Here is a 26,037-nt window from a genome sequence, read left to right on the forward strand (position 1 = left end):
AAACTTTTGACTCAATGTCTTATGACAAGATCTTCAACCAATCCACCATTTTCTTTCAAAACTACACAATAAAACCAGAGCTTATTGTGGCACACTCACAGCTTGCCATGAGTATAAGAATGGAGTTTACAATAGTTTAATATATTGGAGATAAATTGCAATGGCTTGGCAACAGTGGGGAGAAAGAACTTCCTTTAAAGAAGAAACTTCAGGTAGAAGCCGACTCAAGGAGTAGCAGACATCTAGTGCAACTGGTTGAAGGGTGAGGGGAACGTCAGGTGACTAGGCTATGCCTATAGTTAACTAAGGAAGAGAGCAGACAAAAGTTGATGTGGTATGAAAACAAATAGGACATGAAAAGAGGGACGTGGAGAACTGCTCCGTGTATCATAGGAGGTCTGCCAGAAGCTTGAGCCTGTAACATCACAAGAATTTAATCAGGTTCCAACCCTAATTATAAGCTTTATCAAAAAGGGACGTTTTAAGTCTAATCTTAAAAGTAGAGAGGCTGTCTGTCTCCCAAATGGGGATAATGAGGTAATATGAACTCTTTAAGATATGACGGGGCCTAATCATTCAGCACTTTGTATATGAAGATGATTTTAAATTCCATTCTGGATTAAAATTGAAGCCACTGAAGCTAATACTGGAGAAGAGATATCTATTTTTTGAGTGCCTTGTCAGAACTCTTGCTGCAAGGAGTTTTTAGGACAACTTGACAGTATGAAATTACTCTGTGTGTCCACCCTGGAAGTAAATCCATGCACTAGTTTTTTTTAGTGTCAGTCAAATACAAACAATATTTTGTCAGCCCTGCACAGACTTGGGGAAAGCAGTAGTAGTAGTTTGTTTAGTGTGTAAGCTTAAGGACATAACCTGGTCCAAAATGGCAGTACTGGAGTAGCAGTAGAGTCCAAGGTGACACCATCCAAAGGTTGAGGTATGAGGTTAGACATGATTCATGGGGCCATATGTATTTTGTCTGCATTGCAAATATATGAAATATAAAGGCTGTAGAACAAGCTAACCACTAATTGCAGTGTTAGCAGTTTGATACCCTGCCCCTTTCATGTGCTCAAGTACCACTGAGCAAGACCATGATCCTGCAGTTTCTCCCAGTGGTGAGCAGCACTCATGGCAGCTCTGTTACTATTGGTGTAAGCATGTGAATGAGTGGAAAAGAAGCATAATGTCAAGGGCTTTGTAGAACACAGCTAACATTTAACAGTGCCTTTTAACTGCAGAACATTTACTAGTCACTCTGGTCTGCATTAAAGCAGAGAGATTTAATGTGTTCAATTACCTTCACTTGTTCAACATCAACAAATAATGTTTTGAATATCTACCAGGGAGCAAAATGAAAATGCTCCAAAGCTTTCAACAAGGAATACTTTTGATGAGGTAAAGCTTTTTCTTATGACCTCAAGAGACTTTCCTGTAGCTCTCTTCTAATTTCCTCCAAGTTGTCACGTGTGAAAACGTGACCAGATAGATTGTGTCAATTACAAGGATGCTTATTTCAAATGGACAGGAGGGCCTAAGCTGCTGTTGCTCTAAAGTATCAGTCAATTGATGTCATAGATTACTTAAAACCCCCTTAAACTGCAATTTGTGCAGCCTAATAAAGGCACGGACCATAAATTAGTGATGCAGCGGTTCCCACTGAAACCGCTTAATCTTCCTCAATAGACTGTAGTTATAAAACCAGCAAACAAAATTGGAACACAAACCCTACAATGCTCGAGAAAGAAACAGGGGCAACTTTATGATGATCATCACTTACAGCTGCTTCGTGTAAACCTTTAATTATTGAAGAACAAATATCAAACCTTGTTTTTACAATGTCTTATCCTAATGCTAGGATACCGAGTCTGAGGATCTCAGAAAAGTAATGTGATTATTATTATTTTATTTATTATTATTATTATTATTATTATTATTTTTTTTTTTTAAATGGTGAACAGGGTATCATAGGATTAAAGAAAAACCCTCATAAAACACTATTTAAGGCTGAAAGCATTTTAGCAGTGCGTCTCTAAAAAAATAAATATTAAAATAAATAAAAAATAAAGCACAAGGCTTTCCTCAATGAATGAACACCATGCCAAAAAAAGAACATCATGAAGCAGCAAAGTTAAGTTTGGACACAAGAATCAAACCTTTTTTTTTTTCCCCCTGAAATCAGTTTCTTTCATAATAGACATTTGCAATGCAGGGGAAAAAAAAGTAACTTCTCCTAACCCACTGTTGAGTGCTTTGGTAGAGGCTTTAAAACATTTTCTGACAAGTTTATAGCACACCATGTTGACAAAAAACAGAAAAAAAAAAGCCACTGTACAAGTTTATTTACATTGCCGCTCTGTACATTTCAGAAATACCAGGCAGGGATTTACATTAAAGGCACCGTTTTATCCAACAATATTCATTTTGTCACAAAAATGTGGAATGGAAATAACTGTTTGCATTGTTTAACAAAGCTTAACCATGTTCTAGAAACAAATACCGTGCAAAGAAAGTGAGCAGCCCGGCTGTTCACTTCAAGAAACAAATGCTGTATAACACGCATGTTTTGGAAAACACATGCACCGAACACATACTTTGGCCAAAGAAAATAAATTTTATCTATCATGGGAACACTGATGTTGATGTCCTTACAGAGATGTGAAGTTTTAACTCTTTAGACACTCACATGAACCCCCCCCCCCCAAAAAAAAAAAAATTACAAATATATTGCACAACATGCTTGGGTGGCGTTTCAAAAAAAAAAAAAAAAAAAAAGAAAAGAAAGAAAAGAAAAACCCCACCGTGACTTTAGTGACACCCAAAGTGGGTCAACGGCAACGATGTCAGTATTGCCTTGCTTCTACAGTGAGTAGCCTCTGAAGTCAACACATTACTTGGATTTGTTTAATTTTAATTCCAATGTAAACATTTTAAATCCCTATGCCGTTACTGGAAATTTGCTACAGGAGTACAGTACCAGTTTATTAAACTACATGTTTTTATTGCATATGCCTTTAATGTTGAGTACTTTAACAAAAAAAAAAAAAAAAATAATAATAGCTAAAAATACACCAAATTATTGAGAACCAAATGGGGGAAAAAGGCATCTTTATCACACAGTCTCCTTAAGTGTCCCAAACATGTGATAAGTGACCAAAAAAACCAACCAAAAAAAAACAAAAAAAAAAAAAACAACAATTTTATCCCTTTTCCCCCAATGTTTTCCAAAAGATCGAAGTTACATTCACTTTAAAAAAAAAAAAAAAGTCTATTTGGAAACACAGGAAGGCTTGGTTGATAATCCTTGGATCCTCAGGCAACAAACTTGTTCTTGGTTGTTGAGCCACTCTTTGTGGCCGTGTCTGCATGTGACTGGTAACCAATGATCACTTTTGGTGGGACGCCTAGCCTTTCTTTATACACACGCCTAAAAAAAGCAAAGACATTTTACATAGTAGCTATGAGACAAACTCAGTCATTTAAAAAAAAAAAAAAAAAAAAAAAAAAAAAAAAAAAAAAAAACCCACACATTTGTTATATCTTCCTGTAACAGGCTTCTTACTCCAAGACTAATACTATATGATACTACAGATCATTCTGAATCATACTTCTAGACAGAAGAGAGAAAAGACAAAAGAACAAAAACTTGCACAACAGCATCTAATGTGCTCAGATTTTTTTCCCTCATCTTTAATTGTGGCATTTTCAACTTACCCTATGTGTGTGATGGCCTCTTTATTTTCATAGTCTGTAGTCCATATAGCCATCTTATCACCTTTGGCTCTAACATTAATGACAGCTCCACAAACATCGTCACTGTAGTCGTCAAAAGCTTCTCCAACAAGACACAGGAGCTGCAGGAAAATATGAATTTTTAAAAGATTTGTTATTGTGGACACATGTTTTTGTTTTACATGCAGTTAGTACCTGAAAAGTTGTGTACTTAGCATTCACTGGCTTGTCACAGTTGTGGTTTGCTATTATAAAAAAAAGACTGCTACATGGAACTCATCCTTTTATCTACACCCATTTACACTGTACATTCCTATTGCCATGTGTCAAAACATACACAGTGTACAAGGCCAATAGATGAAAAGAATGATGACTCTGTTAGAGCAAACAAAAATACAAGAGGGCGCAACATACCGTCTCCAACCAGAACCGATCCAGGTCTACTTTACGTTGCTGCTTGGACAGAGTTATCAGCCAGCGGCCGCCTCGCCGGTTCCTTTCATCTTCCCACATGGGCTCAATCCCATCCTGTATTCAAACACAAGCCCACACCACATACATCACTGTTGCAAACAAGTCATCAAGAAATTAATACATTAACAGACAACTAATGTATTAACTAAAGTCACATGAAGCTGAATTACTGAGACACTTGTATGCTCACAACTACCCTCATCTATGACAGCGGGGAGAGGAAAAAAGACAAAAAAATAAATAAATACTCTATTGTGGGATTTTAAATTTTGGAAGGTTTTTCTGTTGAAAGACTGGATGAAGCATTTCAATAAACTGAAAAGCTGAAATAAACCAGTCAATGCACACGGACTACGCCATTTGTCAGCCTAATGCAGAAGATGCTCCTTTCCATTCTGATTATTCGATAGGTGGGGTCCACTTTCAGTGTTTACTAAAACAACTTTTGTGAACCAGAGAATAGGAAATACCAGAAAAATGTCATTTTACATGGGGATACTGCAAGTCCTGAAAGGGACAAAAGCACTTCTTACCTTAAATAAAGAGTAGTCACAGCCAGACATCAAGTTACTTGACAGCTGAATGTGATTGTATAATCTAAGAAAGAAAGCATTTTTTTAAAGAAAATTAATTTCATGCATCACCAGCAACCCACAGCTCGTCTTGGCACAACACACAAAAAAAAATAAATTCCTATTTCATAGACTCAGCATATGACTGAAGGCTGCGCAGGACAAACATAAACATCAAACACTGTTAGTTAAGTTGTAGAGAGTCTATTTTGTTTTTTCAACTGTGAGGCTCATATTTTGTGACAAGCTGGATTTGGCAGTGTTAGGAAGGTTTAGTCTGTTGTGATGTCTGGAACAGAAGACAACACAGGAAATACTTCTCTCTCTCTCTTAAGGAGAGAGATGCCATCACAATAAGGCGTCAACTCTGCGACAAATAAAATTTACAGTGGTTCATAACTTCTAAGGGTCACCATTGGCCCAGAGACTACACTATAGGATCTATAGTTTAAGGATGGGCATGCTTTTTTCCAAGCTTAGTATAATGAGCATAGCATATGAATACATGCAACCTCTCCTCAACGAATAGGCCAATTTGAATTTCATTGAAACACACCAACACAAACAGGAATTATCATCAACATTTTTGCTCAAAAAAACAAAAACAAAAACCAGAAACCCATCCATACTATAATTCTAGCTTTGCATTTAAGTCTATGATACTGAGTGGCATGAACTCAACAAGTAACAAAAACGTACGCCCAGAAGTCCTCCACAGTGTCAAATTTGGAGATGAGACGAAGGTTGGCTTGCCACGTTTTGCTTTTGTCATTCTTGAAAAACCAAAGAGCCCACCTGGGAAAAACAAACAAACAAACAAACGTCTTACTACAGAGTATGACCACATACTGTCTACATTTGTCAGGTTGGTAGTGAAGAAAAATTTGCAAACTTTTACCACCTCACACATACTATATAACAGCAAAATTCATTTAAGGAGACTCACACTACTGGAATATAACAGTTTAACTGTCTTCAGTATTTTTGCAACTGTTATACATAAGGTAGAATGATACATGAATGTTATAAGCTGTATCGATTTATACTTCTACAAGAAAAGACAGACGTGGATAAATGCTTACCTGTTTTGTAGTGGGTGTTTGATGTACGTTTCAGGATTCACAACCTTCTGAACAGCTGTTTCACATTTCTCAGTTTCACCATTTGCAGGAACGGAATTTGACACCTAGAAGAAAAAGAAGTGCAAGTTGTTTTGGTATTTTAATGATTATAACCAAGTGTGTGCACACGGTGTCTGAGAGGTTTAGTAATTTAACGTCTTACGATATTTTGTCGTTTCAACCCATGCCACATTATGCTATCGTGTCTACATGTTCAGGGCCTCTTTAGCCCTGTTGAGTGCTCCACCTCCCCGTGGAACCATGCTGACGTAAAATGGCTTGAATCTACAGACTTGTAGCAAACTTGAGAAAAGAAATAGGTTTTCTCAAAGGGTAGCATTTATTATCGTTTGCCACTTTAAATTGCATTATAGAGAAGATGTCTAGCTCATTCTTAAACACATTTCCCCACACTGACCAACATTTGGTTTCCAGCTAACGTTAGCTGGAACCCACGAGAGTCGTTACCGGTGTCCTCTCATTCATACAAGTATCTGAGTTCAACTCAGGGCACCGACCGGGGCATATACCCAGTCAACGCAGTGTTAACCCGGCGTAAACGATGCTTTAAAAACAGTTACTGTAAATGGTCTTACAAGCAATATTGCTGATATTAAGATTTTAAAAACAACTGGCTATAATTTACTACGCTAAGTTGCTTGGCTAGCGAGTTCTGTTACCTGTCAGAAGTAAAGTTTACAAGATTTCTCAGACTCTCGATTATTTAGACTAAACTGTCGCCTAGTTGTCTTTTACCGCTGGTTAATTAAATACTCCATAAACGTGCTGTTTGAAAGATAAAGAACCACATATAACCTATTCTAGCAAAGGGACTCACCACCAGTGCGGTCGCCATCTTCTGGAAATCACTTTGAGTTTTTCGCCGTGTGTTAAAATAGCTTGGATTGGGTCGTATGGTAAGCACAACACGCATGCGCAAGCAAATACGTACAAAATTAAATATTGGTTCAACGTGTGAGGGGGAAAAACGTCATCCTCCTTCAGGTTTGATAGCGTGGACAGTGGTTAGTGGAAATAAACTCTGAAGTGATACGAACGCACTGAATAAACTGTATTCATAATAATTATGTACATTACGCGAAAACAGAATCATCTTATGGTTAAGACTGAATATTTCACTGTAGCAGTGGGAACTTGTCGATGTTTTTCTAAATAACAGTTTGATATGGACAATTATTCCTAAAATGTGTTGTTGCATTTAGGAAAATCAGTGTGTGTATGTGTGTATATATATGTTCTTGTGTTTCGACTATGCATGCCTCTGACCCAAACAGCCTGTCAGTTTATACAGACCCTGATGCACAAGACATTAGAATATCGCAAAGGCAATTTTTTAAATTCATTTTGTACCTGTATAGGAAAAAGTATGACATCCATTGTCCATTATATGATACACAAGAACTGGAAATATGAGTGAGTGACCTGTGAGACCATATTGCAGTATGTAAGCAACATTCTTAATTATTAATTTATTTCACTGTGGTATTATCTAACAGGTGCTTCCAAAATATAACAAATATTGGTGCCTTTATGTAAATTAATGATTAAATATTGCCATCTTGATATTAACCAACTAAATGTCACTGAAAGACACTGCTCAAGAGCAGCCAACAACCAACAGAAAAGCAGAAACCTTTGGTTTTACAGAGGTTTTAATTGAAATGGATCAGTCAAACATATCTTACTGTTAGTAAAAACATCTAACAGTCAAAAGTACACTATCAAAACAAGTGCTTTAACTATGGCAGGAGACTCTTTAAAAGCTGGATGTGAAGGATGTTTCTTTCAGGCACTTCAGAAAGTCAACACTGTGCGGATACTGCAATGAGAAGGGGAAAAAAAAGAAAGTTAGGCTAAGGATGCAAGGCACTGCAGTTCAACAACAAAATACATTCACTACAGAGCCACTTCTATAAATTGAATTTCTAATGTGCACTGTTTTTCCACACCTCTTTCCAGCATGCATGAGGTCAAATCCCTCATTGATCTTCTCAAAGGGCAGTGTGTGGGTTACAAACTCATCCACCTTCAGCTTCTTACTCATGTAATCTTCCACCAGTTTAGGAACACTCTCCACACTCTTCCACCCTGAGGGTGAACAACAAAACCAGTTTTACAACTGCCAATATCAGTAAGGCATGACTGAACCATTTTACTGAAAGTGTTGAGGCAAAGCACCAATTACATAGATAAAATAGATAAATAATAGGTCTTAATACAACTAAAAGAAGCTACAAAACTTAACATGCTGAATCTATGGGTTTAAAAACAGCATATGCATTCCAGTTTTCACATTAGCCAACAACAATAAGGCTCATAAAATACCATTATAGATTGTGTTTTCATTACAAAACAATGTGTCCTATCTGACTCCACTTAATAAAAGGTTATGCTTATAAAAAATACACAAAATAAAGACGAAAGCTGCAGCCAGACAATATTAAGCACTTTAAAATAAATTCTTTAACTCAGGCCGTTACCTCCAAAGGCTGTGCCTCTCCACACGCGACCTGTCACCAGCTGGAATGGTCTGGTGGAGATCTCCTGTCCAGCTCCAGCTACACCAATGATGACACTTTCACCCCAACCTTTGTGGCATGCCTCCAGAGCAGCTCTCTGACACACACAAAAAAACCCAAACAACAATAATGTTGTTGTTTTTTTAAACTTACCTTGTACACTACTTACAAAGTTACACCACAGTGCTATAAAAATTGAATTCTAATGTGCACTGTTTTTTCACACATCTTTCTAGCATGCATGAGGATCATGCATGCTGGTGGGCCTGAGTCTCACCATAATTTGCACATTTCCAATGCACTCAAATGAGTAGTCCACACCCCCATCAGTCATCTCCACCAGAACCTCCTGGATTGGCTTGCTGTGGTCCTTTGGGTTTACAAATTCAGTGGCTCCAAACTCCTTGGCTTTTTCAAACTTATCAGGGTTGATGTCCACACCGATGATCCTGGTTGCTCCGGCAGCCTTGCAGCCCATTATAACGGCCAAGCCCACAGCTCCAAGGCCAAACACAGCACATGTGGAACCAGGGTCAACCTGAGTGAGCATGAGGTAGAATACAAATGTGAAAGTTTAAGTGTTGTGCCTACATGAGAAATAACCATATAAACAATAATCCAAGTATGAACTCTAAAATAGATTTGGCCTACCTATTGCTGTTCTTATGTTTTTTAAGTGTGTGTGTAAAAAACACACAATAATTGAAACATGGATCTTAACAGTTGCCTCCTTTATTATTCTTTCTGTAAATACCTGAATACATCATTTAAAATTGAAGGACCTGCTAGCACATCAAAAACTATTTGTGTGAAACTGCAAACTAAGAAAAAAGAATCTATCAACTATTTTCTTATTACTCTATAGGTGAGACTGCGACAAACATGTAAAAAGATTGTGAATATTCCAATGAAATCTAATGTTTTGCACGATGTCTTTGCTGATGAGCAGCGTCATGTCATTCCCACCTTGGCAGTATTAAGAGCAGCACCATATCCTGTAGAAATGCCACATCCGAGAAGGCACACTTTATCCAGCGGAGCCTTCTCATTCACCTTGGCCAGAGAGATGTCAGCCACTACAGTGTACTCAGAAAAGGTGCTGGTCCCCATGAAGTGATACACTTGCTTTCCCTTGCAAGTAAAGCGTGATGTCTTATCAGGAAGCAGACCCTGACCCTGGGTTACTCTGCAGGGTGAAGGGGGAAGGAAATGTGCAGATTAGCATGATGAAATGTGCAAAGAAAACATAATCTGTTCTGACTGAGCTTTTGTTGCCCTGTGGTGGGGCATCTTTCTTTAATGAAATTGTTATCACAAAAGTAGACTTCAGCACCTCAAGGTTACGGAAATAGGCCTTCATACATTACCTAATTTTCTGGCAAAGGTTAGTCTTGGGGTTTTTGCAGAATTTGCATTCACCACACTGAGGCACATACAACGGGATGACAGTATCACCTTAGAAAAAGAACAAGACAAAAACAACCCACATGCAACAAATATTTATTCCTAAGTATACCAAGAAGTAAAATATTAAAGTTTTAATGTTTTGTTTGGCAGTTGTTTACCTGGCTTGAACTTGGTAACACCTTCGCCAACACTTTCAACTGTTCCAGCACCCTCGTGTCCCAAGATGACAGGGAAAAGCCCCTCAGGGTCACTGCCACTCAGCGTGTAGGCATCTGTATGACACACGCCTGTAGCAAAGATCTGAAAGACACAGTGTCACTTAAAGTTCACGTCAGGCATGGCTGCTGGATGGAAGAGTATAATATTAGTACTAAATTTAAAACATTATGTTGAATTGAACTTAAACCTTATTTATGAAAAAAAAAAAAAAAAACACTGACTAATTTAACATGTGGTTTCAAACCTTAAAAGCAAAAGCCTGGGGTTGATGGGATTGAAAGAATAAAGAGCAAAAACAAAGTGTTTATTTTTCTGCTTATCAAATAACACTTTCATAGGACTCTTCCTTGTTTGTGCACAGCTCTTAAGCTCTCTTAAGGATGCGGTCTGGACTTTCAATGATTGCAACAGCTTCATTCTTTTCTTTCCACCCATTCTGAAAAGCCATGTCCAAACTTCTAGCACTGTATAAATACTTCAGACAAGCAAACTGCCAAAAAAAATCTGCTTTAATAATGGAAGCTACACTTGCTGATGATCCTTTAATTAAGTGCATTTGATTAGCAGCACCCGGCTGCTACTTACCCTCTTAATTCCTATGGGAATAGTAAAGGTAGTTTTTCAAATGATTGCCTAGAGTCCTATGAAAGCTATTTATCACATGACTATAGCAACATATCTTAAAAGAATACACAAATACTGAATGAATCTAAAATGAACATAGTTTTGTTTTGTGTTTTTATTCAGTTGCAGTCAAGTCAGGCTTTAGATTTATGAACGAGTCTGATGATCTGAGTTACCTTAATGCGAACTTCATGGGCCTTAGGTGGGGCTACCTCCACCTCTTCAATAGAAAGAGGTTTCCCTGGCTCCCAGGCAACAGCTGCCTTGCACTTGATTACCTGAAGGCAAAGGACAGTATTTTTCCATGTCTACATGTGCATGTTTTTCCAAGTCAAGTGAGTAGCTGCAGCTGTGGGTTGGCTCCAGCTTTACAGTCCCTGTGGCAGATCGAGCTAGTTGCACCCAGCGTAGTTAGCCTTTGCACTCTGTCAAAGATTATGCATCTCTAAGATTCTTCCTGATGTTTGCTTTAATAGTATTCAGCCTACATAACCCCCAATAGCGCCGTCAGTCTTGATGCTTTTTAAACCATGCCATCACTATTATCACTATGGCTTTTAAGTGCTGCAGCTACTTGCAAAAAACCATTTGCCGCTGACCCACCAAAGTTCCCTGTTAAGTAATCGAACAGTGATTCTTTGTACTTCATTCAGAGCAAATTAATGCGTGCATGCTAGCTTACAGAACTTGCCAGGTTTACAATAAACTTGAACTTTAAGGCAACTTTACGACTAATGCACAAACGGAAACTTTGTTTGTTTTGTTTGTTTTTTCATATATTTCTTACACAGTCTTTGTGAACAGTACTCACTTCACCAGCTGTCTCCATGCTCGTTGTTTCTAGAGAAGAAGACGGGCCACTGAGCAGCCGTAAAGGAGTTAACCTTCGGACCAATCAGATACGAGAACGACTAGCGTACGCATGACGCATTTGGGAGCAATGAAGAAAATAGGCCAAAAAAGGGCGCTTAAGAATTTCAAATAGTTGCATGCTGCTGGTACTACTTATGTTACTACTGATAATAATTTTAAAAAAAATATTTAAAAAAATACTTGTGAATAAAACGAATTAATAAATGAAAACATGTAGGCTGCAATCTTTTATTTTTTAAACACTTTTCAGAAATAAGTTCAGTCATTGTTGAATGTCATCATTGACAGTGGGGACTTTTGCTTTTTGGATGCTGGAGAATATGTTATGTTTATCTTTAAAAGTTTACTGATATATTTGTACAGTTGGAATAAGTACTAACTCTGAACTTGAACATCTTAGTACTTCGTGTTAAACTAGACAATTGTTAACGGTGCCAGTCAACATCAATAATAAATGATGTTCTTGACCAAACATGCTTCAGGTGTCTTTAAAGAGTGAGCAGGATTACAATGCAATTTGTGTTTTGAATTCTGTTTTTATATTTCATTTTCACTCACTTATGGCAGTTAAGCAGCACCAGGCATGCAGCTGAAATACTGTTTCACACACATCTAAAATTTAATTTGGAATAACAATTATAAGCTATCAAATTCACTTATGATAGACCTGTCATACAAATATTAAAAAAAAAAAAAAAAAAAAAAAAAAATATATATATATATATATATATATATATATATATAATGCCTAAATGCCAACCTTACACAGCTGACCTCCCTACCAGACTCTAAATTTCCTCACATACCGTACACACTCTGGTGTTTTCAGTCTGTATTCTGTGTTTAACCTCGTCATATTTTCCTAATATCAGAGTTTCCTTTTTAAAATCAGTCACTCTACTTCCAGTAGTCTTGTCCTTGTTTCTGATTGGTGAGATACTGCCAGCAGCACCTCCTTCATGTAAATAATGTTGATGATGTTAGGATAAAAAAAAAAAAGCTAGATAAGGAAATTATCTTTGATATGTTGAAGCTTGTTTCAAAGTACAGCACACTCTTCCAAATCTGCTTTTAAGCCTCAATATAAATCTAAAAGTCAGAGTCACAAACCATTTGTTTCAGCACTATATGAATAATTACTTCATTGGTGTTGTTTTCAATTTAGCACCTTTATTATTCATTTCGCACCTTTTAAAAAGTAAAATAAAATAAAATAATTTATTAGAATTGCTTTTAGTCCTTATTTAGGCTCGGTTGTTTAGGTTTGATTCATCCAGAACCCAGGGTTGATTGAATGCTGTCCAGCTGTTACTCTGTTACACTGAGAAACTCACAGGGTTTAGTCTGAGACATAGATCAACACACTGTGCCCAGATACAGGAAACAAGATTCACACTGAACAAGCTGAGTTGGCTTTTGTAACATGCCAGACTTATATAAGAAAGATATAAAAATGTGAGTTTCAGTTATTGATTTTTTACCTGCAAAAATCAGAAGGAAAGAAGAATCCTACTACAGTGTGGGGAAAAAAACAACTAAGAAAACTTCTTTCACCAGTTAAAAAAACTGCCAGTTAAACTAGCAGTGAGGACAAAGGGCCTCCTGAACCACTCAGATCTGCAGCAGTATGCCACTGCTGCTCCTCTGCCCAGTCAGGAGGCTGTGGAGCGGGTGTCTGCTGTTGTCCATTATAGCTTTCATTTTGTTCAATGTATCCCTCACAACCACAGTCTTAAGTATCCAGCCTCCTGCCAAGCACAGTTGGCTTGCCCACCAGCTGGCTCTGCGCCTTCGTGTAGAGCATCAGTGTTCAGTGACCAGTAGAACTTCTCATCCAGTGGGACACCCAGATATTTATAAAAGTGCACTACCTCAATGTGCTGCGCAAGTATGGACAAGCCAGATGGTCCAGCCTCAATCTCGTGAAACCGTCACCTGCATCGTTTTAAGTATATTTTTGCTTTTTAAAAGCATGCCAAACAGAAACCACAGACTAAGCCCATAACACATCAATGAATAAGACACGTTTGTTTTTGTCACTCAGTGCATTCAAAACAAGTCAAAAGAACATGATATCGATCACTTCCTCTTTTGAGTTTCCCACTTCAGTCTTATAAAAAGAACTGACAAAACTGTCCCCAAGTCACAAGTCATCCAGTCCTACTCATGCAGGACAAGAGATACGTCTTCTTGCCATTACAAGGAACCCAGTATGAGCAGAAGGATTCTCTCAGCCTTAATTTAAAGGGGTTTTGAAACATAACCTCCACTGGTTTGTAACTTGAGTTAAATAGAGCATATTTTTAGGTGACTTATAAGCAAGGAGATGCCCAAAGTAAGTAAAAACATAGTTGTGCCTGGTTTTTTTTGTTTCTTTTCTTTTAATTTCTATGTGGATAAAACTGCTGAATGATAAAGAAACAGCCACACAATTACAAAGCACATTTTTTAATTGAGGCATTTGATTGCAATGGTAACTCTTTATATTACAAACTACCAATGTTTTTAGCTGAAAACACGTCTGACATCCTGCACATGAAGACATTTGGACATGGAGGTTTGTGAATACGTTCGAACGCCTGTCATTCTTCTCACAAATATACAATAATCCCCACAAATGACTCAAAAAGGTTCCAGCTACAAGAATACATTTTAAATACAAATCTTGAAGATCCAGCAATCTTCTAAAACTGGTAAAAAAAAAAATTAAAATAGAACAGGAAAATCAACTCTACAAATAGAGACAATCTTCATATGAGTCCAACAGGCCAGGATCTGACACAGATCATAACCTTTTAGCTGCGAGAGTGACCATAAGGATGTGATGGTCACAATGAACCATCAGAGTCAGATCATCTCCCACCTATAAGAAAACAAAAGATCAACAAAGTTCAGACATAATAAACCATGTGTCACATCAGGGAAAATAACCAAAACATTGTAAGACGATAGAAAACCTGCCAACCTCTGAATCCACGTCCACCACCGCCACCTCCTCTTCCTCTGAAGCCTCCTCCACCACGGCCTCCTCCTCCACCACGGCCTCCTCCTCCACCACGGCCACCTCCACCTCTGCCTCCTCGAAAACCACCTGAGACAAAAAGAAAGTAAAATTAATCAAACTACTCTTGCATGCATTAGGCTTTTTCCATTTTCAATCTACAAAAGTAAATACTGAGCAAAAACTGAGCAGAATTCCTAAAGAAAAACAAAAATGTCTGTTTTGTTATATATTCTAAACACGTAGCCAGAAGATTAAATTAAAATGAGAATGCCATCTTACCTCCACGACCACCACCCCTTCCTCCACCTCTGCCTCCTCTTGGAGGCCCCTTTTCTCCTGGTGGCCTCGGGAGGAATCTCTGCAGTGGTAGTAGCTTCATCGGATCTATATAAAACTAAAAGACAACATTTTGGTTAGAAATCTAAGATATTAAATTAGTCACTAGAAAAGTTTAGTGAGACATTTTTGGTACCTTTTGTAGTTTCTTGAATGAAGATGCCTTCATATTTTCAGAAAGTTTTACTGAGAAATACTGCAAAGGTGGGTTAAGGAAGCAACAAGAACACTGACAATGTCAAACAGATCCCCTACTTAATCAAAGGTTTAGAGAAAAACAAAGACAATAGAAAGGCTACAAAGTCTCTGAGTTGGCCAAATATCTCATCGACTTTTCCAATCTGCTCCTTGTTTTCCAAGTACACTGGGGCATTGAAATAGGGAACCTTGTTTTCCTCTGTTGTGCACTTGCAGACAATGTCATCTTCACATGGATGCATGAACTCTCCCACTGCTGTGAAGACAATGAAACACAGTTAAAGTTTAAGACGTGCAATACCATGACTGACACCCAATTTAAATTTCTGTCTGGTTATAATACGTCAGCATATGCTTGACTGCTCTGCAGTTCACTTTATGGGCATCCAGCACAAGGTTTCTGTAAGTCTGAAATTCTTTGGAGGCCGAGGGAATAAATGGGGGTTAAAGGAAGTGACCCAGAATATATGCTAAAACAGAGACTTTGAGGCACTAGAATATAAACATATAAAAACAAAGTTCAAATAAGTTGGAAAAAAATTGTTTTTGAACAGCCCAATGAGTAGAAACACAGACACATCTTTAACAATATTACAATGTGGACTTAAAAATATATTCCATGGCACCCTAACTCCTGGTACAGCATGTCATTTTCACATTTTGTGGGATGATCATTAAATATATAAAAGATTGTCTGTAATGCAGTTTGCATTTAAACACTTACATATTGCTCATATTATTATTACTATTGTTACTACTACTATCACCACTACTATTACTAATATTATATAACATCTTTTTGGTTTTCTGGTGTTTTTGGGACAACTTGGAAACATGTAGTTAAAGTTAATTAACATGAACTGGATCTTGAATGCCTCATGTAGGTGACACACGGTGTATTAATTTCATACTCTCGTCACATAGAATATCTACTGAAGTTCACCATTCACACACACCCAAAGGTCCACCGTTGTTTTAGAGTTGCCTGCTAACACTGACTGGAAACGTATGCTTCAGTGGGCAATGTACATAGCCGCAGACACTGAGAAACCCTATAATGCAACCTACCCTCATAAACTGACATGCACCTCCCCAGAAACTTAATTACATGTCACATCAACACTGCCCACTACAACCGTGAATGGCCTGTTGAATACCTTTGATTTCTCCTATGCATTTCTGGCTACTTTTTTGATGCAGTGCTAGAATTTGTCAATGACAGAATAACAATGTAAGGATCTGTTAAAGGAATAGAAACCATAATACGGACTCACAATCGGCAGAAAATTCCTGGAGGGAGATTGCCAAAACTATTGGAATGGACACTAGGGTAATGTACAAAGATGTGGAAAAACTAGAGGAACAATTATAAAAATGACAAAGCATAGAGTGGCAACCCAGAAGGGGGAAAAAAAACTTTCTGGTATTTTTGTTTGTTTCTATCGTGACTGGCACCGCATGTAAACTGCCAGGACTCTACCACAAAGTAATTAACACAGTAAATGCTGGCTTGATAATGTCATCTTACATATGTTACATGGGCTTTACATAGATTCAAGCAAGATGGTGTGCGTGGACATCTGCATGCCTGCCTGTTCTTTTTGTTTGTTTTTGTGACTGCACAGACTAGTTCCTGGTGACTTTTCAGCAAACATAGAAAAGAAGAGACAGAAGACAGGCAACAGGACAAGTCTTGTTTTCCACATCCTTGGATAGTCTCCATCTTTGATGATGACAAAATTCTCACAGCCTACTCATCCACACCATTTCTCCATAACTGTGTAATGGTAATATTACAGAGTCAGTGTTTTGGCAACATCAAGACTGTTTACTTGTATCTCAATGGCTGAGAACTCACGCGAAGCTGTGGTAAAAGTTTAGCTTCACATGTGTATAAAGAAGCACTCGGTTTAGCGTTTTGTTAGAACTGGGCTTACCAACAACATATTCAGGAGGTCCATAGTCTTGCTGTCTGTTGAAACCCCCTCTTCCACCACCCCGTCCAAATCCTCCACCACCTCTGCCTCCACCGTATCCTCCTCCACCTCGTCCAAATCCTCCACCACCTCTGCCTCCACCGTATCCTCCTCCACCTCGTCCAAATCCGCCACCACCTCGTCCTCCTCCTCCTCTGAACGACATTTTCCTCAAATGCTCTGTAATAAGAAATAACGAAAACACAAAGACGACACAGCTCACGTGATTTCATGCTTGAAGCTAAACACTTATGAATGAATTAGCCTGCCCATGATTCAGGCAAACTATGCCGACTTGGAAGCTCTTTCTTATGCTAGCTGAAGTCGTTAGCTCACGTTAGCATTACTCAGTCATTCAAAGTACGAAAATTCATCTGTTTTTTCTAACATAAACCAACACGATACGTAGTCGTTTAAAAACATACACACCGAAAAAGTGCGCAACACTGTTTTTGCACAAACAAAGAAAATTACTCACAAATTTGACCGAGTGGCTAGACTTCAGACCGCCCTGCCGAAATTCCATGCGACTACAACACGTGTGACCGTAACGTGCCGTAAAGGCACCGGGCAGTCTCGGAAAGTGTCGTAAATGCGCTGACAGAGCTAAACCATTGAAGAAAAACTAGAATTAGAAGAGGGTGCAACCTGTCTGCTGTTTGACTCGGTCAGTTCAACCTTACCCACTCAAATGTTGATATAATGTAACTCGCAGCTGTTTTGGTGATAAGTGAAGATTTAATTATTCCTTTATTTAAATTATTTTGTTTAAATACAGGCTGTTTTATATGAAGACAGCATCTGTCAACAATGGCAACAGTTGGAAAGGTAAGAAAAAAGTTGTTTTTAAGCTTTTTTTTTCTTTTTTACTGTTTGTCTTATAAACAGCTACTGCTGCTTTTTGGGGGTTCTGCTTTTCATTCGAAAGTTTTCTGTCATGGAGAGTGTTCGTTGTTTGTTTCCATCTGTAACAGCGCCCAAACACAGTCACTCATCCTTGCAAACTTGTTTGTTTTGTTTTGGGGTTTTTTCCCCTTTAGGTGATCACATGCAAGGCAGCTGTTGCGTGGGAGCCCAGGAAGCCTCTTTGTATTGAAGAAGTGGAGGTGGCACCACCTAAAGCTCATGAAGTCCGAATTAAGGTTGGGCACAGCTCAAATTTGTCAGCAATATGACAATACATATGATTTGCATATGATTAATCTAATTTCCTGTTAGTGTGACTGTTAACCACAGACACTTCCACTTCCTAAAACTGTCACATCATTTGGCTTGTACAGGTTGTTGCCACAGGTGTGTGCCACACAGACTGGGAATACCTGTTTGAGACTGGAAAAGGGATGAAATTCAGACCATTCCCTTTGGTACTTGGTCACGAGGCAGCTGGCATAGTGGAGAGCACTGGCCCAGAAGTCACCAGATTCTCCCCGGGTAAAGTGCGCCACAACCAGTCAGATGACATTTGTCTTATTTCTCTTTTTTTTCTTCTCAGACTTACATAATTGTTTTGCTGTTTTCGCAGGGGACAAAGTTATTCCTCTTTTTCTGCCATACTGTGGGGAATGTGAACGCTGTCTAAGTCCAAAAACAAATCATTGCAAGAAAAACTGGTGATTTTATTTCCCCATTTTTGAGACAACCACGTTTACTCTATTACTTAAAATGTGTTCACGTAAATACTGTTCTTTGTGGTTTTTAGGACAAATATGCAAGCTGGAGTTTTGGCTGATGGGACTAGCAGGATATCTTGCAAGGGACAGCAGGTTTACCAGTTCCTTGGAGTCAGTTCTTTCTCTCAATACACTGTGGTCCCCGACACCTCGGTTGCAAAGATAAGAAGCGATGCACCGCTAGACAAAGTCTGTCTGCTTGGATGTGGTGTCTCCACGGGTTATGGAGCTGCTATTAATGCAGGCAAGGTTAGAAAACTGAACTCTAAAGGTTCAAACTAATACTCTTAGAACAGATGTGACGAAGCAACAAATTTGAAAAGATATATTGATAAACATGACAATATATAAACAGCCAAGCATATTTTAACCAAAAAAAAGGAAAAATTTGTGATATTTGTATTTGGAAGTTTTCTGTCTTACAATATGCCTGTCTTACAATATGCTGCAAGACTGTAGTCATTTAATATCAACACTAGATGGCAGAAATGGCATGAGTGCCTCTAAGTTTTCAGGATAAGGTGTACATGTCAACTACTTTAATTTGTTACTTTATACAAATTCAAATAATGCAAAGTAGTGCAATTGTTTACACATTTGTATAACATGTGAAATAAATGTTCCCGTTTTGGCTGCATGTGGAAAGAAATCTGCTTTAAAAATTGCCAAAGTCACTGAGGTGACCCTTTGTGAATAAGGGAGCAGCCAAAAGTAGGTCCACACACACATAAATAAAATGACAAAATGACAAAATCAGGACACTTTTGTACTCATTTACTAAAAAGAAACCAACTAAAAATGAGTGGAAATCCTTGCATGCGTTATTTATTTAGACATAACTTTAATCAAGATTCACAGACCTGATAATATCTCATGTATGCGTTTAAAGGAATGTACTCTAAATGTTATATTTACTGTAAAAACTATCTGTGAAAATGCTGAAATGATCTTTAAGAATTGTTAGTTGACTGGCTTCCAACTTTTGTGCGTTCAGGTTGAAAAAGATTCCTCGTGTGCCGTTTTTGGGCTTGGAGCTGTCGGGCTGGCTGCTGTCATGGGTTGCAAAGTTGCCATGGCGAGAAGGATCATCGGGGTTGACATCAACCCTGACAAGTTTGAGAAAGCCCGACAGTTTGGAGCGACAGACTGCATAAACCCAAGAGATTACAGCAAGCCTATCCAAGAGGTTGTGGTGGAGAAGACAGGTGGAGGTGTGGACTATGCGCTAGAGTGTGTTGGAAGTCCAGCTATCATGGTGGGTGCCTCATTTGAAATTTGGCGTGCGATTGTTCAATGCAAATTAAGTCTTGTGACTATAATTGGAATACACTGTACAATGTCTTCCTTGTTAACCTAGATTTGATCTCTTTTGCAAAAGTGACACAAGTGAAACAGTTCTATAATGATACAAATACAAAATGATAATTAGCTAAGCAACTGCTTCTGTCACCCTAGAATGCTGCATTTGAGTCCACAAGAGATGCCTGGGGTACTTGCGTCATTGCTGGATGGACAGAGACAGAAGTAATGAGCATTTCAGTTGAAAAGCTTCTCATGGGACGTACCTTAAAGGGCACTTATTTTGGAGGTGAAGTAAAAAAAAATTACCATACATATTAGATTATTTAACAGCATTTCATAACGCATCAACAGGTTTATGGTAACTGGTGTAATTGTGGAATTGAGTGATGAACATAAAATTGAGTGTATCATCCTGAAAAACTGTCCCTAATGTTGCCCTTCAGTGCAAAATCGAATGTTATATTGGAGTAAAAAACCTTACTGTTGGATTATTAATATTTAAAATGTGTTAAAAATTATATTACAAATGCTTTGGCATTAGAATTTTATTTTGTAATTTTTTTAGGTAAAGCATTAAAAACAATCATTGCTTGTTTTCTCTGATCAACATTCCTGAACCTAAATATTATTGAAGTACAATTTAATAACCCAAAGAATAACCCCAAAAAATAGAATCTGTAAAAAGTCTTGAGTTGTGCTCAGTTAACAAATTAAACAATCGATGAATCGTCTAAATTTCTGTCAAAATACCCATCAGTTTTTGGTTCCTGAGTTCAAAACGTATATAAGAAGAAGTTCAGTGAGAACAGACAGTTAGGTATATCCTACATAAACTATATAATCACTTTTACAGTTTGTAACAATACATTTACATATGTTTCATGTACTATGAGCACATCAAACTCACATCTGATGTGCACTGAACTGGCTGTGAATGTGTCCACAGGACGGTCTCACAACAATGCAATTCATATTACATGAAAACATGTTTACAAATTGAGCTTGTTAACTTTTTCTAAAGGGTGGAAGAGTGTGAAGGATGTGCCTAAACTGGTGGATGACTACATGAATCACAAGTTGAAACTGGATGAGTTTATTACGGAGAAGCTCCCGCTGGTTCAAATCAATAAGGCCTTTGACCTTTTAAAAAGTGGTAAAAGGTGAGACCTTTCATATGTGTACATAAACAACAACGAAAAAGTCTACTTAGCCATAAATATTGGGGCTGAATTGCTATATAGGGACAAAATTGTGTATGTAAGAAAAGTATTTTCAAATCTTTAACGTCTGTCTAACATGTTCTGTTTGGTTAAACAAATCACTAGATTCAATTTGATTGATCTTTAGAAATAATTTCAGAAACTTATTTCCCAGGACATTAAAATTTAAATACTATTTGGTATAGTTTGTCCTTAATATTTCTATTGATTAAGTATTTGATTACCTTGAGACCTTAAAACATCCAAATATTCACATTGATTAAGCTAGAACAGTGACTTGTGGCTTAAAAAAATGGATAATGTTTGTAGTAATGTCCACTGGATTGATTAATTGTATAAACATTGCAATTCTATTGTAGGATGGATGTTTTGGTTCTGTTGGGAATTGAAACTTCGATATTAATTCATCTTCTTCTTTTTATTTTCTTAGCATCCGCACTGTCGTCAGCCTTCAAGATTCTTAAACAAAGGATAAACCTTTAATGTCTGCTCATAAAATGAAGTATTCTGTCACTTTTATAACATTTTGCATTGTTTTTGTCATTTTTGTGTTAGTTTGACAATTACAATATTTTCCATGCTCGGCTTTGTAGGAAATGACATGCCACCATCTGCCACTAGATGGCAGTCGTGTAAAAGCTTTGATGTTTAGGTCCACTAAAGGCATCATCTCAATAAAAACAGGTTTTCAGTGTGCAAAGAATGATTTATTCATGTGGATTTCTGAGATTATTGTTTTTGTTTATCATGATCCATCACACAAAAATGTTTACTTCTTTTTTTTTTTTGTAAATTGGTTGTAATTTATAAATATACAGCATCTGCAGGAACATCAGGGCAATTTTTTTTTGTCATGCTTGGAAGCTGCAACGATGGTCATTCTAATCCAGATATCAATGTACAGCAATAGTTGTAATTAAATACCCTTGTATAGAAGGTGCTCTAAAAGACACAGGAACCAAGTAGCTGAATCTGTCATAAACCATGAAGAAGCATCTGCTTCATGTGGTCAGGCTTACCAAATTTCGTCCTTGGTAATATTATATATTGATTTAAATGGGAGTCACAGAGAAGGGCTAGAATAACAGTTGTGGGCTGTCAGGACAGAAGACAAAAGGTTGTTTGGGGAATGCCTCCCAGTGAAGAGCTGAAATAGCTGCCGAAGGAATTTGTTTTATTGAAGTTCCATTCAGATCAGATGAATACCCTTGGCACTTACCTCACTTTTCCATCTTTATTTAAAATGGAAAATAAATTGGTGCTCTTCCTTCCTTTCCTTCTCCTCTGCCTGTATGCTATCAATCACAGATTATACAATTTAGGTCACCTTCTGTTACTAAAAAACCCTCAAAGTAGAGAATGTTGTCGAGAAATAGAACACATAATAATGCACATAATGCTGCAGTAGAAGGAGATAAGAGGGGAAGATCAAAAGAAATAGGAAGACAAGTTTTGACAGGTGGTTATGTGACTGGGCACTGTCATCTATAAATGTTGGACATGCTCACAGATTTATAAGGCTTTCTTGCGGACATGTGTCCAAATATCTGCCTCATCCATGGGAAAACTATCCAAAGTGACGACCGTAAGTCTCCCACCTCTTTTTTCCCCTCTTTGTTTTTGATCCTTGTAACCTCTGGAATTGTCACAGCATTGTGCACCAGACACAGGGAGGACATGTTATCTGAATTACAACCTCAGCACTGTATGCATTTGAAAAGCCTTAACTGTCCATCTCGTCATATTTTTCACTCATCTGTACAGCTTTTCTGCAGATATTTCTTGGATACAATCTTTTAGCATGAAGGAGCATGGAGTTGAATAGTGATAAGAGATACCAACCCTGATATTTACATGTTTTTTCCCCCCTCTGTTGATTTTCTTTTCGTTTTCTCTTGGTATCATTACTTTCCTGAGACTTTTAGACACGATACTTGAGGTAAATGCCATGGCACAAATAAAGGTATGTCTGGAAAAAAATCAAAACATGCTGCCTTGCCTTTTCACAACATTTAGAGTGGGATCAAGGGATTTCCTCATATTTATTAAGCTATATTCCTGTGTGACAGGATGATGGCACATTATATATGCTAAGAATATAAGAATAGTAGGCAGAAAACAGTCTATGTGGGTTTAAAAAAGAATATGCTATATTGGTCTTTGTTTGTTATTTCATGTCATATGGAAAAGGTTTCTCTGAACACAAAAGAATTAGTAATGGAAATAGAAGGACGCGGTTGAATATTATTTGTCTTGTGGAGTGGCATTGACTCGATGAGATTCGCTGAAAGCAGCAGCCGATGTTTAGCTGTTTCACCCCATCATTTTCACATTCCTGCTACCTGGAATCAAGCTGTATGCATTTTTATGATTACATTTATGTATATTCAAAAAGTAAAAGACATTACTTTAAAAAAGTTTTTTTTAATTTTAATTTTTAATATTTTTCTTTCTCTGCCACATTAAGGAGAATAAATAAATAACAAAACTAAAACAATTAAAGACGAAAAAAAGGGTCAGTTTCAGCAACATGGTTACACAATACAGCAACGCAATGCATCTACTCTTAGTAATATTTATTCTTTTACTAGATATTCTGAAATAATTTAATACACATCTAATTTATATTTGGCTTTATCTGTTTTTCGTTCCCGTTTCACATTATGGCTGCTTCAGTCACACAGTGAGAATTCATATCAAACAAGAAAAGTGACAGGTTTATTTGTTTTTCACTGGCTAACAATTAAGTCTGACAAAATGTTGAGATATTTTATTCTATGACAAATACATTTTCTAGAAGTGTTTCACTTTTCCATTTTTTCATTTCTTAAGGACATTGATGATGTATTCAGTGAACATACAGAAGCAATCATTCTGTATTATATCCATTCTACACACAATATATTTTGATGTGTTTCAGTGGCAAACGCAGTGTTGCAAATATTCAGTGTTAACTACTTTTAATTAGTCTTTATATGTTCTTTTTGCAGTGCGACATTGCAGGGCTTCAGTTCTATACGATACTGATATCACTGTGTTCTCATAAACCTCTTGCACACTTGTTTCGTGTCACTGGAAAATCAAAAAAGTAAAACTAAAATTGATCAGTCAAGAAATTACAATATCCATATCTGTGAGAACTAAACCTGAGACCAAGTAGATATACTGTATAGCCTCAAGGCTATGGAAGAACGGCCCACTTAAGTCACTAAAGACTGCCAGTGTGAGGCCCCTGTTTTATCAGCAAATCCTGGCCATTATACGGCTAATGCCAGGCATTGCCTGTGACATTCCCGGTCTTTCACTGACACGGTTAGCTTTAGCTGCTGTGTTAGTGGAATATACTCAGATTCACTGGAGGACAGCACAATGTGGTACTTAGTGTAGTGGAAGGACAACTGGTTTTCTGCTGCATTAGTGAACTGTGCAGTAACATATCTGGCACGGCATTGTGTGTTGTTTTTTAAGTGAAAAGCCTACTTTATCTAGGTATTATCATTTATTTTTAGAAATTATGGCTGCCATGTGTTGAAGACTTGATAACAGTGCATTTGGCATTATAAAGTGACTGAAATGGATTCAGATACTAGTGTTGTTATAGTAATGTTTTCCATGCAACAGCACTCTAAAAGCAAAAGACATATGACATGGCTAACAAAAGTATATACAAGACTATTACATTTTTCTGTGCTCCTCGTACAATATTAAAATCTATAGTTACATTTCTCAGCGGCATTAGTGTTATACAAAACCTTTAACCCTAATAAGAACTTTATCATGCACCCCTTATTGAGCCATGCATGACCATATGTTTGTGTTTTATAACCTGTGACACTGTTTAATAGTTAAGTTGCAACAAAGAGCAGGATTAGGCAGACCACACATGGCTATTACCAAAGAGACACACAAACACACACATACAGAGATACATGCGTGACAGGTCTAAGCTTTTGTTGTGTTTTGTCTGACAGCAGCAGTAAAGTAGTAATTGAGAGATTAGCTCTAAGGTGCTATCATGGCACTCCTTTGTTTAGTCTCTCCCATAGTGGTCACCCAGCACATCACCAACAGGCATGGGAAGGAGTCATACTCTGGGGTAGTTTGAGTCTAGCTTTTTATAGCTCTTATGACCTAGTATTAAAGACTCTGAGGATACATTTTTTATTATATATTAATTCGATACCATGGCAAAAGTAGAGAATCATAATTTGTGTTCATGCTCTTATCCGTGACTCACTGTCACTTGACTTAAATGTAGTGCCCTAAAACAGTGGAATAACTTCTGACCCTGTGGGCTTGACAGGACTTATCCATGACAGACTTGAACACAGCCCTATCCCATCTGCCACTTATTCTTTGTTTTAGTATGCTAACTTTGAGTCAACAGAGTATTTTGATGTGGTTATGGCATGGAGGTAGGGGAAATATTTCTCTGAGACCCTGTGTGTTTACCCGGTAATCCCGGAGAAGTTCACAAGCATGAAGAAAGTACTTGGAGATTTACCTTTCTTCCAAACCTGCTCAGTTTACCTCTCCCTTGTTTCCCACAGCCTCATGTGGCTGAGGTAATTCCTGGGAGGGTTTGTGAACGTTTTATTTATGTGACTGTAAGAACATAATTGATATGAAATAAGTGGTTGTGTATCTACATGGAACAATTTAAAATGGTCAATATGCTGTAGTAATATGCCTTTAAAGCGAGTTACATTTTTATAACATTTTTTGCAGTTTATTTAAAAGAACTTTGTTCACCTTTTCCCAAGAAT

General features: G+C 37.6%; 4 protein-coding genes across 6 annotated transcripts; 1 reads left to right on the forward strand and 3 right to left on the reverse strand.

The window, feature by feature from the left end:
* Positions 1-1,808: 1,808 nt before the first annotated feature.
* LOC146581575 (eukaryotic translation initiation factor 4E-1A-like) lies at positions 1,809-6,863 on the reverse strand. Its single transcript, XM_085284014.1, has 7 exons — positions 6,741-6,863; positions 5,864-5,967; positions 5,481-5,576; positions 4,743-4,806; positions 4,150-4,263; positions 3,718-3,857; positions 1,809-3,430 (listed from the first exon to the last, which is right to left on the reverse strand). Exons 1-7 carry the CDS (start codon positions 6,834-6,836, stop codon positions 3,316-3,318), a joined length of 729 nt encoding a protein of 242 aa, XP_085140140.1. The 5' UTR covers positions 6,837-6,863; the 3' UTR covers positions 1,809-3,315.
* A 694-nt stretch (positions 6,864-7,557) lies between these two features.
* Positions 7,558-11,624, reverse strand: LOC146581576 (alcohol dehydrogenase class-3). The gene is made up of 9 exons (XM_085284040.1): positions 11,504-11,624; positions 10,869-10,970; positions 10,008-10,149; positions 9,810-9,897; positions 9,409-9,628; positions 8,720-8,980; positions 8,404-8,539; positions 7,873-8,011; positions 7,558-7,742 (listed from the first exon to the last, which is right to left on the reverse strand). The coding sequence occupies exons 1-9, from the start codon at positions 11,519-11,521 to the stop codon at positions 7,718-7,720; spliced, it is 1,131 nt and encodes a 376-aa protein (XP_085140166.1). The 5' UTR covers positions 11,522-11,624; the 3' UTR covers positions 7,558-7,717.
* Positions 11,625-13,997: 2,373 nt separating this feature from the next.
* gar1 (GAR1 homolog, ribonucleoprotein) lies at positions 13,998-17,674 on the reverse strand. 3 transcript variants are annotated; one of them, XM_085284070.1, is made up of 8 exons: positions 17,558-17,665; positions 17,197-17,259; positions 17,041-17,121; positions 15,205-15,359; positions 15,042-15,101; positions 14,849-14,963; positions 14,531-14,656; positions 13,998-14,428 (listed from the first exon to the last, which is right to left on the reverse strand). In XM_085284070.1, the coding sequence occupies exons 2-8, from the start codon at positions 17,243-17,245 to the stop codon at positions 14,418-14,420; spliced, it is 597 nt and encodes a 198-aa protein (XP_085140196.1). In that variant the 5' UTR covers positions 17,246-17,259; positions 17,558-17,665; the 3' UTR covers positions 13,998-14,417. The 3 variants fall into 3 exon arrangements, with proteins under 3 accessions (XP_085140196.1, XP_085140179.1, XP_085140187.1); XM_085284053.1 differs by having other exon boundaries at positions 17,041-17,259; positions 17,558-17,674; XM_085284061.1 differs by having other exon boundaries at positions 17,041-17,584.
* On the forward strand, positions 17,655-21,974 carry LOC146581578 (alcohol dehydrogenase class-3-like). Its single transcript, XM_085284027.1, has 10 exons — positions 17,655-17,746; positions 17,858-17,907; positions 18,120-18,221; positions 18,360-18,510; positions 18,602-18,689; positions 18,779-18,998; positions 19,744-20,004; positions 20,205-20,337; positions 21,073-21,211; positions 21,702-21,974. The coding sequence occupies exons 2-10, from the start codon at positions 17,890-17,892 to the stop codon at positions 21,733-21,735; spliced, it is 1,146 nt and encodes a 381-aa protein (XP_085140153.1). The 5' UTR covers positions 17,655-17,746; positions 17,858-17,889; the 3' UTR covers positions 21,736-21,974.
* The last annotated feature ends 4,063 nt before the right edge of the window (positions 21,975-26,037 follow it).

The sequence above is a fragment of the Mchenga conophoros genome, linkage group LG2 (genome assembly GCF_057382185.1).
Source record: "Mchenga conophoros isolate Kocher_MC1m ecotype Shallow Benthic linkage group LG2, M_conophoros_male_GT1.1, whole genome shotgun sequence".
NCBI classification, from domain to species: Eukaryota; Metazoa; Chordata; class Actinopteri; order Cichliformes; family Cichlidae; genus Mchenga; species Mchenga conophoros.

Bases quoted from the DNA above. Each gene is read 5' to 3' on its own strand.
- LOC146581575 (XM_085284014.1), bottom strand. From the start codon at position 6,836: ATGCGTGTTGTGCTTACCATACGACCCAATCCAAGCTATTTTAACACA. The intron at 5,968-6,740 runs GTGAGTCCCTTT...TTTTTCTTCTAG, and splicing joins AGATGGCGACCGCACTGGTG to GTGTCAAATTCCGTTCCTGC. The intron at 5,577-5,863 runs GTAAGCATTTAT...TGTTTTTCCCAG, and splicing joins AAACACCCACTACAAAACAG to GTGGGCTCTTTGGTTTTTCA.
- LOC146581576 (XM_085284040.1), bottom strand. The intron at 8,981-9,408 runs GTGGGAATGACA...ATGCTCACTCAG, and splicing joins CTGCTCTTAATACTGCCAAG to GTTGACCCTGGTTCCACATG. The intron at 8,012-8,403 runs GTAACGGCCTGA...GTTCACCCTCAG, and splicing joins GAGAGGCACAGCCTTTGGAG to GGTGGAAGAGTGTGGAGAGT.
- gar1 (XM_085284053.1), bottom strand. From the start codon at position 17,245: ATGTCGTTCAGAGGAGGAGGAGGACGAGGTGGTGGCGGATTTGGACGA. The intron at 15,360-17,040 runs GTAAGCCCAGTT...TTGTCTTCACAG, and splicing joins ACCTCCTGAATATGTTGTTG to CAGTGGGAGAGTTCATGCAT. The intron at 14,657-14,848 runs GTAAGATGGCAT...TTTTTGTCTCAG, and splicing joins AAGGGGTGGTGGTCGTGGAG to GTGGTTTTCGAGGAGGCAGA.
- LOC146581578 (XM_085284027.1), top strand. The intron at 18,222-18,359 runs GTTGGGCACAGC...TGGCTTGTACAG, and splicing joins CTCATGAAGTCCGAATTAAG to GTTGTTGCCACAGGTGTGTG. The intron at 18,999-19,743 runs GTTAGAAAACTG...TTGTGCGTTCAG, and splicing joins CTGCTATTAATGCAGGCAAG to GTTGAAAAAGATTCCTCGTG.